The 15,819-nt window shown below is 35.3% G+C and overlaps 1 protein-coding gene across 8 annotated transcripts in view; it reads right to left on the reverse strand.

Annotated features, from left to right (window-relative positions):
- CHM (CHM Rab escort protein) overlaps nucleotides 1–15,819 on the reverse strand; it is a 193,131-nt gene that overhangs the window by 93,242 nt on the left and 84,070 nt on the right. For all 8 annotated transcript variants that reach the window (XR_004058395.1, XM_010368356.2, XM_030934276.1 and 5 more), the window contains exons 6-8: nucleotides 11,300–11,416; nucleotides 10,289–10,409; nucleotides 8,613–8,838 (exon numbers count right to left, since the gene is read on the reverse strand). Coding sequence is in view for 7 of the 8 variants with exons in the window: in XM_010368356.2 (XP_010366658.1) it covers nucleotides 8,613–8,838; nucleotides 10,289–10,409; nucleotides 11,300–11,416 (464 nt within the window). In the remaining variant the exon portion in view is untranslated. The remainder of the gene's footprint in view (nucleotides 1–8,612; nucleotides 8,839–10,288; nucleotides 10,410–11,299; nucleotides 11,417–15,819) is intronic.

Consider the following 15,819-nt stretch of genomic DNA (forward strand, 5'->3'; position numbering starts at 1 on the left):
CCACCATGATTGTAAGCTTCCTAAGGCCTTCCCAGAAGCTGAGCAGATGCCAGTACTATGCTCCCTATAAATCCTGCAGAACCATGAGTCAATTATACCTCTTTTCTTTATAAATTACCCAGTCTCAGGTATTTCTTTATAGCAATGCAAGAATGGCCTACTACACACAGCGACATGCAATTTATCTATAGCACAAACCTGCACATCTACCCCTGAAACGAAAAGTTAAAAATAAATAAATAAAAGCTATAAGTTAGAGATCAGCTTGTGTTACACGATTTCCTATAAATCTCACATCTTCAATTTTCCACATACAATACTCAGGAAAATTTCATCTGAGGTTGAACAATTGGTATAAAAGTGTTTGGTGGTGACAATTTACATGATTTATTTATATACATAAACTTATCACATGCTAAAAGTGAAACATACTCATCCTTCATCTTTTAACAATTCTACCACATTAAAGGAAAAAATTAGATCAAATCTAGGACACAGAATAATGAAAAACTGAATCATATAGAAGGTTGACAGTTAAATGCCCTCTTTTAACAAAATTAAGTAACAATCTCTGGGCAGTTCACAGCTACATATAAAAAATGTAAAGGTTGTTCCCACTGATACTGCTCCAATTAACAGGTTATAAATACATGATGTAGTGTATAAAACTTATTCCGAACTAGAATATAGTTATAAAGGCTACTATGTTACCAACCACACAGATAACCAAATATGTCAGGGCTTAAAAAGGTTTTCTGTTTGGAAGATATATTGTGAGAGTAAAGTCTACAAACTGCATGTATAACCTGTGCAATGTGCCAGAAAACTTATCAACCAATTAATTTACATTAGGGAAAACTGTAAAGCTTGCTAGACTAGAAAAATATATAGATTTTAATGACTTTTCTTCCAATATGTTCCAATTATTATATCCTGACATATTAATGGATACTAGGTAGCAACATAAATATGTTTCATTTTCTTTACCAAAAAATAATCTACCTATTTAAATTGATAAAAGCCTTAAAGGACATTTATTCATGAAAGTTATCTCTAGTAGTTAAAATGTCACATGCGGAAATCATTTAGAATGCAAGGATATGACTTCCAAATGTCTTTGAATCCTTCACATAAATATGCATGCATACCATTTATAATAGTAGCCTTGATGAGAACATGCTGTAACTGGCTTTGAGAAATGCTTAAGAGGCTTATATTAAAACAGAATATAGAATGGTGGTTAGAAATCACAGAACAGGTGACACCTTATTCTGATAACCTGGTGATAAAATGTGTAGGCTATGATGTATAGATGGTGATAGTGTTACTACTTTAGGATAAAAATAAAACAATATTTATATGGAATTATAAAGCATTATGGAGAGAATCTAATGTAAAATTAAAAGTTAATATCTGCAGGTCAAGGAAATGCATGTTTATTATAATTCACAGATAGTCTCATGTATATAAAATATAAGAACTCAAGAGAATTACCCAGAAGTTTAATATATTTAGTCCGAAAGTGCTGGGATTACAGGCATGAGCCACCACGCCTGGCAGGATGAGGTATAATTTTTATAAAAAGCATTCAATCTGAGCCACATGTAGGCTCTGCAGAGAATAAAAATATATGTAAGGCTGACAAATCTCAGCCTTAAGGTTACAACCATCTTTGGAGAAAAATGCTTTCTTTGTCTAAGATTCAATACATAAGATCACATTCTGAAATTTTATATCTGTACACGACAAACAAAACTTGTAAATGTCTTTTCCCTTCAAAAGAAATAAACAAAAACAAAATGAATTTTTTAATGTATTAATTAGAAATAGAGGGATTTAGTGGAAAAGAGATAAATAGGGCTAAACACTCCATTTTTGTAAAACACTAGTAACGAGGCCAGTGAGCTTAGATCACTTCCCAGTGATCTGTTCATTCTGTTTCTGTTCCTTATCCTAAGCTGCATAGGAGTGAGTAGCAAGTGGCAACATGAGAGAAAACATGGTGTGTCTCCTTTGAATCAGGCAATGACACAGGAAGAGGGAAAGAGTAACTAAGAAAACCACAAAACTCCCCCCGCTTGTATTAAGTTGATAGAAGGACCTTTGGTTCCTGCGGGACATGGCACTCCCCATTTATTCCCACTTTGACAATCAGAAGACGAAGAGCTTGTCTAGAAATACACAGATCTATCATATTTGGAAATAAGTTACTTCCAGATTTATAATGTTGCCACCTAAAGTCATAAAATCACATATTTAGGAAATGTAAATTTGAGAATATCTACTTCCAGGGGTAAACTGAACTAGATACTGTGAAGAGACTTCCTGTTAATACCAAAACTAAGTCTTATATGAAATAATTGTTATTGAACCCATGACACTGAAGGAAGGGGAATGTCCATGGAAAACACTGATCTCCATGTACATACAATACAAACCCTAACCTGAAATAAACGCTTTGAGCAATAAACACTGAAATTAAAAACAACAACAACAACAACCAAAAAAAAACCTTGTGACGGTATCACTATGTGGAGGTTGTATTGCATTATTAAGTGAGATTCCCCAAAGGGAACTAAAATGATCCCAATTCTGTAGTGCCTTCAGGATGAGGCAAACACAAATAATCCCTGAGGAAGGGCACTCGCAATTTGGGTACCCAGATTAAAATCAATCAAATATAAACTCTCAGCTAAGGAAAAGCATTGCACACACAAGCAAAATCATGGAGATGAATCAATAGAAACAATACATGGCAACATTATACTGTTATGAAGTTTAAATATTAGAGTTATCAGAAAGAAAATGTAAAATATCTATATATGAAATGACTAAACAAATAGAATAAATAATTTCAAAAAATGAACAAGAAAAAAAATACCAAGAATGACAAGGAAGATGGTGAGTAGAAGTTCTGAAAATGAAATATAATATTGAAGAAAGAAAATGAATGGGTTATAGGTGAAGAGAATTAATACACTGGAATACAGATCTTAATTATGTACCCAGAATACAGCCAGAAAGACAGGAAGATGGTAAATATGAAAAAGAGATTGAGAGATACAGAAGAGAAAATGCTAAGTTCTAAAACATACCTACTTAGGGTTACAAAAACGTGAGAAGAGAAAAGAAAGAAAAAACAATACTTATCAAGATATTGGCTGATAAATTTCCAAAACAATAAACACCATAAATTTACAGACAGAAAAAGCACAATGTATTTGGTTGAACCACAGGACAATGTAGGTCTAAAATCATTGAATAATGTTAATTTCATATGGTTCAACCTATACTAAGCAAGATAAATACAAATAAATCAACACCTAATATTCACCGTAGTAAAAATATAGAATACAAAAGCAAACTATATTAAAAAACAACGTAAGAGAAAAAAGATATCTTTGTAACTTGTCATAATAAAGAAATGACAAAGTAGGCTGACATTGAACTTTTCAGCAGCAAAAGTGGAACATAAATGACCATGGAACAAAATTTTAAAGTATTTGAAAAAAAAAAAGTCAGTCTAGCATTGTTTACTTAGTAAACTTCCACTCAAGACAAAAAAGAAGAAAAAGTTATTTTCAGATACAACTAGGAAGCATTTGCCACCAATGGATGTAAACTGGAGGAATTATTCTTAAATGCTTATATTAGAAAATATTTAAAAGATGAATACTTAATTCATGGAATTTCAGCCTAATAATTGCCAAGGGCAGGGGAGGGGAGAGATGATCTAAATAAAATCCAAAGAAAGCAAAATAAAGGAGATAATAAAGAGCAGAAAATAATGAATTAGGACACAAAGTTCCAACTGAATAAAAAAATCCCAAATTTGATACCTGAAAAACAGAGAGAGGTCATAAAACTTACCCAAAGTTACATGGCTAATAAACAGAAAAGTCAGGACTTAAATCTAGGCAGTCTTGTCTCCATAGTTCAGGTATACTATATGACCTCCCCAAAAAAGCTAAGCATAAAAAAAAAAAAGATTGCTCTATTTGACTGTATTAATCTTCATGACCTTTATGTATCATAAAAACCATAAGACAAAATACATCCAACACATATAACTGAAAAAAGATCACTAATCAGGATATATTTTAAAACTCCTACAAATCAATAAGAAAAAGACAACAACCGAATAGACAAACGGGCGAAGGTCAACAAGAGGGTGGAGCAAGATGGTCAAATAGAAGCCTCTAGTGATCATCCCTCCCACAGGAACTCCAAATTTTAACAACTAACTACACACAAAAAAAGCACCGTCATAAGAAGCAAAAATCAGGTAAGCAATCACAGTATCAGGCTGCAACTTCCTATCACTGAAGGAGGCACTGAAGACAGTCTTGAATCGTCAATACCACCCCTCCCCAATTCCACGGCAGTGGCCATGTGGCGTAGAGAGAGAAATCTATGCATTTGAGGGAGCGAGAGCATAGCAACTGGGGGATGTAGCATTGAATCTGGTGCTGCCCTGTCAGTGGAGAGCAAAGTTATGCTGGGCTCAGTTGGCACTGAGACAGCATTTGGACAAGCCCTAGCAAGAGAGGAATGGCCCATCCCAGCAGCTGGAGCTCGAGCGTCTCAGCAAGCCTTGCCACTTTGGGCTAAGGTGCTCTGGAGTTCTGGGTATACTTGAAAGGCAGGCTAGGACACAAAGACTGTAATTCTTAGGTAAGTGCTAATGCTGGGCTGGGCTTAGAGCCCATGGACTAGGGCAGCACATGGCCTAAGGAGAAACCACCCCTCCCCAAACCCGAGGCCATGCAGCTCATAGCAATGAAGGTGACTAATTCCTTCTGCTTGAGAAGAGGAGAGCAAAGATTACAAGGACTTTGTCTTTCGTCTTGGATAGCAGCTCGGTCACAATAAGATAGGACACCAGGTAGAGTCATGAGGCCACCATTCTAGACTCTAACTCCCAGAAAACATTTCTAGACATACCATGGACCATAAGGGAATCTGTCGCTTTGAAAGGAATGACCCAATCCTGGCAGGGCTCATCACCTGCTAGTTAAAAGCCCTTGGCTACAAACTAACCAACAGTAATACCCAGGTAGTAAGCCGTGAGATTCTGAGACATGCTGGCTTCAGGTGAGACCTGGTACATTCCCAGCTGTGGTGTCTATGGCAAAAGACTTCTGCTTGAGCAAAGCAGAGAGAAAAGTAAAGCGGACTTTGTGTTGTGTGTTAAACACCAACTCAGCCACAGGGGTGCAGAGCACCAAGCAGGCTCTTGGGGACCCAAGTCGAGGCCTAGGCTCTTAGAAAGCCTTCCTGGACCTACCCTCGACCAGAGGGGAGCCCACTGCCATGAAGGGTAAGGCCCAAGCCTGGAAGCATTCAACACAAGCTTACTGAAGAGCACTTGTGGTTTAAGTGAACATCAGGCGTGGCCTGGCAGAACTCCCAGTGGGCCAGTGGCTGTGGTGGCTACTGGGAGAGGCTGGGAGAAGTCAAATCATCCTTGCTTGCAGATGATATAATTTTATATTTGGAGAAACCTAAAGACTCCATCAAAAAACTATTAGACTGAAAATTCAGTAAAGTTGCAGAGTATAAAATCAACGTACAAAATTAGTAGAATTTCTATATGTCAACACTGAAAAATCCGAAAAAGAAACTTTAAAAAGTAATCTCAATTAGAATAACCACAAATGCAATTAAATACCTAGGAATTAACTTAATCAAAGAAGTGTACGATCCCTACAATGAAATCTATAAAACACTGATGAAAGATATTGAAGAGGACACAAAGAAATGGAAAACTATTCCATGTTCATGGACTGGAAGAAATCAATATTGTTAAAACATCCATACTATGCTAAGCAATCTACAGATTTAATGAAATCTGTATAAAATTACCAATGGCATTCTTCAGAGAAATGAAAACATCCTAAAATGTATATGGAGCCACAAAATACCCAGAATAGCCAAAGCTATCCTGAGCAAAAAGAACAAAACTGGAGGAATCACATTGCCTTACTTCAAATTATACTACAGAGCTATAGTAACCAAAACGGCATAGTACTGGCATAAAAACAGACACATAAACCAAAAAGCAGAATAGACAACCCAGAAACAAATCCACACACCTACAGTGAACTCATTTTTGACAAAGGTGTCAAGAATATACACTGGGTAAAAGACAGTCTTTTCCATAAAGGGTGTTGGGATAACTGGATATCCATATGAAGAAAAATGAAACTAGACCCGTATCTTTTGCCATATATAAAAAGCAAATCAAAATGGATTAAAAAATTAAATCTAATGCTGTACACTATAAAACTAGTACAAGAAAACATTCGAGAAAACCTCCAAGACACTGGTCTGGGCAAAGATTTCTTAAACAATGCCCCACAAGCACAGGCAACTAAAGCAAAAATGGACAAATGGGAACACATGAAGTTAAAAAGTTTCTGCACAGCAGAAGAAACCATCAACAAAGTGAAAAGACAACCCATATAATGAAAGAGAATATTTGCAAACTACCCATCCGACAAGGAATTAATGACCAGAATATATAAGTAGCTCAAACAACTCTACGGGAAAAAAATCCAGTGACTAAAAAATGGGCAAAAGATCTGAAACATTTTTCAAAAGAAGACATACAAATGGCAAGGAGACATATAAAAAGGTGCTCAATATCACTGATCATCAGAGAAATGCACATCAAAACTACAATGAGATATTTTATTACCCCAGTCAAAATAACTTTTATTCAAAAGAAAGTCACTAGCAAATACTGGCAAAGATATGGAGAAAAGGGAACCCTTGAACACTGTGGGTGGGAGTGTGAATTACTACAACCACTGTGGAGAACAGTTTGGAAGTTCCTCAGAAAAAGCAAAACTATAGCTACCATACGATCCAGCAATCCCACTGCTAGGTATATACCCAAAAGAAAGGAAATCAGTGTATCAAAGGATATCTGCACACCACATTTATTGCAGCATTGTTCACAATAAGCAAGACTTGGAAGCAACCTAAGTGTCCAGCAACAGATAAATGGATAAAGAAAATGTAGTACAGTTACACCATGGAGCAATATTCAGCCATAAAAAGAATGAGATCCTGGCTGGGCGCAGTGGCTCACGCCTGTAATACCACCGCTTTGGGAGACGGGTGGATCACGAAGTCAGGAGTTCACGACCAGACTGGCCAAGATGCTGAAACCCCATCTCTACTAAAAATACAAAAATTAGCCAGGTGTGGTGGCACACCTGTAATCCCAGCTACTCAGGAGGCTGAGGCAGGAGAATCACTTGAACTCGGGTGGCAGAGGTTGCAGTGAGCCGAGATCGCACCACTGCACGCCCATCCTGGGTGACAGTGCAAGACTCCATCTCAAAAAAGAAAAAAAAAAAAAAAAAAAAAAAAGAATGAGATCCTGACATTTGCAACAGTGTGGATGAAACTGAAGGTCATTACATTAAGTGAAATAAGCCAGCCACAGAAAGACAAACAATGCATAGCCTCACTTATTTGTGGGAGCTGAAAATTAAAACAAACATACGGAGACAGAGAGTAGAAGGATGGTTATCAGAGCCTGGGGAGAGTTTTGAGTGGGCAGCGGTTAAGTGGGAATGGTTAATAGGTACAAAACATAGTTAGAAAGAATGAATAAAATCTAGTATTTGATATCACAACAGAGTGACTAGAGTCAATAATGATTTAATTGTACATGTTAAAATAAAGAGTATAATTGGATTGTTTTCAACACAAAGGATAAATGCTTGAGGGGATGGATACTCCATTTACCATGATGGATTACACTCTGCATGCCTGTATTAAAGTATCTCATGTACCCCACAAACATATATGCCCCCTATGTGCCCACAAAAAAATAAAAATTTAAAAAAAAATGTGTAAAACAAACAAAAAAAGACACAAACAAGTATTTCCTGAAGATAAAACATGAATGGCCAGTAAACATATGAGAAGAGGTGCAACTTCACAGCTAATTAGGGAAATGAAAAATAAAAATCCAATGCAATGATAATTTATATGAGTTAGATTGACAAAAAAATTTTAAATACTGGCAAACATGAAAAGCTTCGGGTATTCTTATGTACTGCTAAAAGGTTATAATTGGTACAGCCCTCTAGAGAAATAACTGAACACGATGTTGTAAAGCGTTGACATTCATGTATCTCATGACTTGGGAATTCCACTCCTAGATATGTTTCCAAGAGAAATTATTGAATATATATAACTTGAAATATTCACAAGGGTGTTAACTGCAAAAAAACTGGAAACATCCTGTGTTACATCAACAGAAAAATGAAAAAGTAGACTGTGGTATATTCACAATAAAATACTATGTAGCAATAAAAATGAACTAAAATTATATGCAATGACAATACTTTCCATCACGCTATTGAGTGGAAAAAGGAACTTATAGTATTTTTATAAAGCTCAAAAACAGGCCACACTGAATATATCACTTAAGTGGGTAGATAGGCAGGTAAATCAATTATAAAAAAAAAAATAATAAAGTATATATTTGCATATACTAAATCTTGAATACATCTCATTTTTGCCTTCCTAATTCTCACCTGTTCTTTAAGTATCCCCTTTAGAAGGGACAAGAAAACCAATGGCAAACTTACCTGCAGAAACACTGGGGGAGTTCTCCTTGGCCATACAAAGGAAACAAAAATGGAGTGTTGCCATATCGCCCAAGACAGTGAAGAAAGTTTCTGGTAGCTTTGAGACCATCTATGGTACTGCTGGCTGTCTCTGATGTCATTGCAATTGAATGCAGGACAATATATTGGAGGTTGGGGGTTAATTTTTGAGTTTTTAAATATTCATAAAATGTAATATCTTCATATCCTATGAAAAGATGAAATTTTATCACTCAAAATCAGAACCAAACTTCTATTTAAAAACACCCCACAAAAAGGAGATGAAGTGTGTTTCAAAGACCTCAAAAAGGACATAGGTGGTATTACATTTTGGACACTGATGGTTGATCTTAGAAAAAAGTGGAAACAATCTCGCTCTCCGATTTGGAGTAATGGCACAATTTTTAAGCTTTATATGATTGAGCATTTCATGCATTCAAAAAAACTGGAAAATATTAAATAACTCAATGGGTTGCCATATTTGGCAATAATCTCACTTTATTGTCATGACACTTGCAGGATAATGCCAATAATGGTACTGAAAATATTAAACAACTATGACAACATGGGAATGTATTTATTTAAGACGATAAATACTTCTCACTAATAATCAGAAAATAAACTAAAAAATAATGAAATGGATTTCTGTGTGGCTACTAGAATCAGTCTTATGGCCACATAATCACATCAAAACATATGGGACCCCTAAAAGTTACTCCTTTAAACCAAGAACAGAATATAACGTAATTGGACTGTCAGTGGTGGGAAATACAATGCCATGATAAAAGACAAAAACTTTACGGAAATAATTTACATAAATAAAAATTATAAAAATTTACTGAGAGAACTGAATTTTACACAGTCACTGTGGATAACATGACAGATCCTAGTAGACTTGAAGCTTTAAGAGCAAGGATTAGACTTTCACTATTTCGCAGAGGAAAAAAAAATATCACTGCACTTCTCATTGTAACTTTATAAATAAATTATCAATAGTATATTCCAATTTTGGTTAACATTTTCAGACCAATGGACTTAAAGTATACAGCTCTGATACTAAAATGGCATATTCAATTTTGAACAGACTGTGAAGTAACTGGCCCCAGATCACACAATGAAATAGGTCAAAGCCAAGAATAGAAACCATCCCTTTTCTGAATCCAGTATTTTTCCCCCATATACCATCTAGCCTTTTTTTTTCCAAACACAATAGTTCAAGATTCTAGGCAAAAGCAATCCTGGAAAATGACAAAATATATAGTATTTTTACTTATGAGAAAAAATAATGGAATCATGAAAAGGGATTATTATCTACAAAGAGCCAGTTGACAGTAGTATTTAAATAATAAGAATAAAAATTAAAATCTAGCATGCCACTTCAGCAATAATGAAAATATCTGCACTGTAGCCACATGGGGCTATGGAGCCCTTGAAATATAGCTAATGAGACTGAGAAACTGAATTTTTTATTTTATTTCATTTCATTTTAATTAATTTAAATTTAAATAGCTACATGTTACTAATGGCTAACCTATTGATAGTGCAGAGTTAGAATGCATTTTAAAACAGTAATAAGTGGCTCACTAAATCAGAGCAAGCATATTAAAATAGTAAGAAATGTTAAATAATTGGAGAACACAACTTAATGAAAAACTTACCTTTATATTCATCAGGATATTTCTCATATTCCATACAAAATGTAAGAAATTTCATTAGCATTCGCTTTTCTACCATAGTAAGTTGTTTGCTATTAAAGACATCTGCTCTGGAACAAGGAACCTGAAAAATATTATGATTTTAAGTCAAGAAACTGCCTCCTAACGATATAAGTATTCCAAATTACACTTTTTTTCCCCTTTACATATACCAGGGTTATCATTTCCATTCTAGTCAGGTTTTTTCACATCACCTTCCATCAGTATTAATGGCATCTCTGCTAACATCAGGGCTAACTGTGAGCTTTCTCACTTAATTCTGCCAAGTTACTCCTCATGCCATTAAAAGACCAATGGCATGTCATCCTAACAGAGAAAAATTTAGCAGTGCTATCTAAAACAAACACTGTGGTTCTCCCCATGTATATGTTAGTACATTATTATGCCTTTTCTCCAATTAATCTGCCTTTTGTGAGTTGATTTTTCAGTGAAACTTCAGAGGCTTAAGAGGGAGTGTTTCCCTTGGCCCCTACAGTTTTGGTGCTGTAAGCAGGATAGCAAAGCTCTGCTCTTCTGGAAGCTGTAGTGAAGAACCCAGGATCTGATCAGCTGTCGTACAGGTAAGAATTTTTTCCAAACCAGGCTCCAGGCCTCCTTCTCTGTGTGGAATCTGATCAAGTGGACAGTAAAATTCACGGTTTCTTTCTTTTCCCTCTCCAAAATCTTGATTAATGGGAGAAAAGGATTTGTGTGACTACTAGTCTCGGGTATAGTGACTCTGGTGTGCTTTTTGGTACTTTGTGTGCTTTTTGGTACCAACACCAAGCTGCAGAGTAAGTCATGAGAAAATTAGCACTAGAAATTTTAATTCAGCATTTACATTTGTAAATCACTATGCAGGACTGGAATTTATTGCTTTATGAGGAAAATAACAATCTTATTTGCTTATCTTTCCAAAACAAACCATAATAACTTAAGCTGATGCCCAGTTACAATTCTTGATCAGCACAGTACCTGTTCCACTCGTCCTTCTCGAAATGCAAGAATCCTGGTAATATTTTTAAACTCTGCATATCGACTAACATTAGATTTGATTAGAAGATCAATTAGTAATCCTCGAGAATACAGCAGCTGTACAAAGTAAATATTTTAGAAGATAAAAGGTGAAATAGTAGAAAAATTGGAAAAACAATAAAGATACATAATTTTGTTATATTTTTGATTATTTGTAGAAAGAGTCATATCTATAAATATTATAATACATAACACAATCTATTACAGGTTCAGAATTGATTAGTTGAAATTCAAAATCCAAAAAACTTTGCAATCCATAAGCTTTTTCATAACTTGTTTAGCAGCAAAACCTGATCCATACTGATAAGGCACTCTGGCTTTGTCCCAATTAACATAAATATTCATATATTTCATTGCAGAAATAATGTGTTTAGTTGGTGCCTCCTCAGACCCTGCTAATCATATAACATATCAGCATATGTACTTCATTACTTTCTAAAACATGTATTTTTTTAATCTTAATGACAGAACACACCAGGCCCTAAGGGTTTTGGATAAAAATCTATAGTCTTACATAAAGCCAGGTAGTCATAAGAAGAAATCAATCCAGTGAACCTCCCTACCCCACCAAAAAAGAAAAAAATATTTGTGATGCATTTACACTGAAAGAGTCAAATTATAAGGTCCCTCTGTAATTCTAGAAGTCTGGGTTTATATGAGATATGCCTTTCTCAAAAAGTGAAGATGATGGTTATTGCTGGCACGTATGGGAGAAACTGATTTAATTTTTAACATCTCATAAGTAATATCAGAGAGATAAAATCAATAATGTAAACAGTATTGTCTAGCATGTTAACCGTATGGTTAAATGCAACAGATTTGACTATTTCCTATATTAAGATACTCTTAAATAATGCCTATAACTCAATAAATATTAAAAATGAATTTTACATCTATAATAAGTAAATGGGAAAATTAGCTTTACTATACGAAGAAAAAGGAATCTCAAAAATCAATCTAAACCATTAGTCTGAGCAACTAATAAGTCAGTAAAGACTACCAGTAAATCAATACCATTCAAGTAAAATTTTATATAGTTCAGTATTCTGCAAAATAAAATTGACATCACTTTTTTGAAATGAATCTGATTATCCTGATTAAATATGGCATGTTACTTCATTACCCTCTTCCTAACACACTACATAACTGAAAGAGCCCATGCTTTAAAGAATATATTGCCAATTCTTAACTCTACAATAGTGATAAAAAAATAGTTACTTCAAAAACCTCATTTGTTTAAAAAGATACACATTTGAGATTCAAGGATCCCTGAATAGCCATCATAATTTCACAAACATTAAGATATAAAACATGAAAATGCATTTTTATTTAATAAGATCCAATAAAGCTTAAGGTTTAATGCCAGCTTGAAAAATAATGCATTTAAGATATCACAGAACAAAAACAAATTTCAAATAAAATTATACTAGATTTTTGTTTCTGAAGCTCAGAAATAATAAATGCGTACCATATTAAAATCTAAGCCTCTTTTTTTTTTTTTTTTTTTTTTTTTTTTGAGACAGAGTCTCACTCTGTTGCCCAGGCTTGAATGCAGTGGCTTAATCTCAGCTCACTGCAAACTCTGTCTCCCAGGTTCAAGCGATTCTCCTGCCTCAGCCTCCCGAGTAGCTGGGATTACAGGCATGCACCACCAAGCCCAGCTAATTTTTTGTATTTTTAGTAGAATACGGGGTTTCACCATGTTGGTCAGGCTGGTCTCGAACTCCTGACCTTAGGTGATCTGTCTGCTTTGGCCTCCCAAAGTGCTGGGATTACAGGCCTGAGTCACCACGCTCAGTCTAAGCCTCTTTTTCACTACCCTCTAGGTGATCTATCATAGTGATGAGGGGCTAAAAAGCAGTGCAATTTGATTACAATAATAGAAATTAGATTTAATAATTAACAATTTTTCCTTCACTTAGCATGTTGGTTCCATAATTAGTAAGAGTATGTACTTACTTAGAAATGAGCTTTCATTTTAAGAACTTCATCTCTGATCTTCTCTATTAGTCTGAGCAGTATGACACTATACATATTTTATTTAACCTACCTTGAGCTATTACTTTTTAAAAGGCTATATACATGCATGTATATTGTCAACTGTAAAACCCCACAGTATTTGCACAGTATTTGTTAATTATATCACTATGTCTTTGAGGTTGAACGCATATAGAAATGTCAAGTAGTTTGGAGATACTGAGTTGGACTTTAGAAAAGAGGTCTTTGGACGAGTGCGGTGGCTCACACCTGTAATCCCAGCACTTTGGAAGGCCGAGGCGGACGGATCACGAGGTCAAGAGATCGAGACCATCCTAGTCAACATGGTGAAACCCTGTCTCTACTAAAAATACAAAAATTAGCCGGGCATAGTGGTGCGTGCTTGTAGTCCTAGCTACTCGGGAGGCTGAGGCAGGAGAATCACTTGAACCCCGGAGGTGGAGGTTGCAGTGAGCCAAGATTGCGCCACTGCACTCCAGCCTGGCAACAGAGCAAGACTCGGTCTCAAAAAAATTAAAAAAAGAAAAAAAAGAAAAGAGGTAGGGCTTTAAGATAGATATTTGGCAATCATCCTAAACTTAGATGTTTATTAACTGCAATTATTAGAACAGATGAAATTTCCAAGGAGTGACCAATTACCCCAATAACATGGAATATATTGCTTTCCATCTAGTATGCACTGAATATGTATTAAATGACTTACATTTTAAAAACGGACAATTAACCACCTATATTACTAGGGTTATATGTGAGTAAGATACTTCTGGTTTTGAAAATGAGTACATTAAATGATTATTAGTTATTTTATAGAACGTATGAACCCATGAAACTCTGCAGGACGCAGTCCCAACTGGCTAGTCCACTGCCTCTAGACATGTTTGGTTTTCACTTACCATAAGAGAACCGGTTATTACTAACCATTCGAACTAATGAAAATACCCATAAGTCTCCTTCAGAGTATCTTCAAATGTGTCAACTTCTAATTCAATTATCTTTTTCTTCCCACAACCAGCATTCATTTTCTTATACAACTGAATAATTTTCTACACCAATTCCTACAATTGAAACAGCCCCATCTTCAACTATTTCCCTTTGCGAGATATATACTAAATATCAGCTAACACAAAAGTTACAGACTTTCATGAAATAGCCTTGATTCTTAACCACATTTATATAATCATTTATTTAGGTAAAACATTACAAATTCCAAGTAACTACTTCAAAATGGAATTGTAAGACAAAGACCATTTGTTATTTGACTTGTTCAATTTTTATGTTTTGTTTAACCTATTTCATAGAGTACTGTTCATGGGACCAGGAAGGTTATTACTGAGCTAGGATTAAACTTCCATCCACAGATGAACAGCCAAGGTAATGTGCAAAAAATGCTAGATTTTAAATCATGACAGGGTCAAAGTAGATGGAGAAGGGGGAAGAGATAGTACAGAAGTATGAAGTAGAACCAATGCAATAGCCAACTATGCAAAATCAGACACAGAGTGCTATATGACAGAAAGAAAAGTGGGTAGTAAAAAGATATTTATATTTTCAGGCATCAAGTTCAAAGGGAGCAAGAGTATGAGGATATGGGATTTGCAGAAACAACTTGTCAAGTGAAATGTTTTGGTCCCCTCTGTCCCCTATTACTTGGAACTTGAAGAAAGTACATTAAATTGAAAAGCCTAGTTCTGTGCTAGTTCTGTGGCAAGTCTGGTGTTATTTACTATCCTACTTCTTTTCAATTCCTTATTGTTAGCTCTCAACTTACAGGATTTAGTCTCTGTTTTTATCTACTTTTACCCTGTCCTGTACTGTAACCCTTTAAGGCCATAATCCTTTATCTTACTGATTTTCTATTCTTTTGCACTAAAATAGTCTTGCTTCCTATAAACCAAATGCAATACTGTACCCTTCTAAGATGGAGGGACCTCCTGTGAAGTTACAGTGAACTACGTCCAAGTTAGTTATGTTCAGGAACAGAACTGAAGACAATAACTTTCTTCCCAGCCTTCCTGCCTCCATCACTATTAAATTTTCCTCTGAAGCTTTCAAACCTGAACATATGATTTTTTGAGACTCTTTTTTAAAAATTATACTTTAAGTTCTGGGATACATGTTCAGAACGCGCAGATTTGTTACATAGGTATACACACGCCATGGTGTTTTGCTGCACCCATCAACCCGTCACCTACATACCCATCATCTACATAGGTATTTCTCCTAATGTTATCCCTTCCCTAACCCCCAACCCCCAACCCCATCACAGGTGTGTGATGTTCCCCTCCCTGTGTCCATGTGAACACATGATTTTTAAAAATGCATTGGTTTATTCTGAGTATTCATCATCATACAGTTGTGAAAATAGTTACTATATATAAAGGCTAAAAGAATTGATGGAAATGGACTGTAAATAACATGGATTTCTGAACAGGTTCATTAGAATTTTTCTTTTGATAGAATTC

This window comes from Rhinopithecus roxellana, chromosome 7, assembly GCF_007565055.1.
Source record: "Rhinopithecus roxellana isolate Shanxi Qingling chromosome 7, ASM756505v1, whole genome shotgun sequence".
Classification (NCBI taxonomy): domain Eukaryota; kingdom Metazoa; phylum Chordata; class Mammalia; order Primates; family Cercopithecidae; genus Rhinopithecus; species Rhinopithecus roxellana.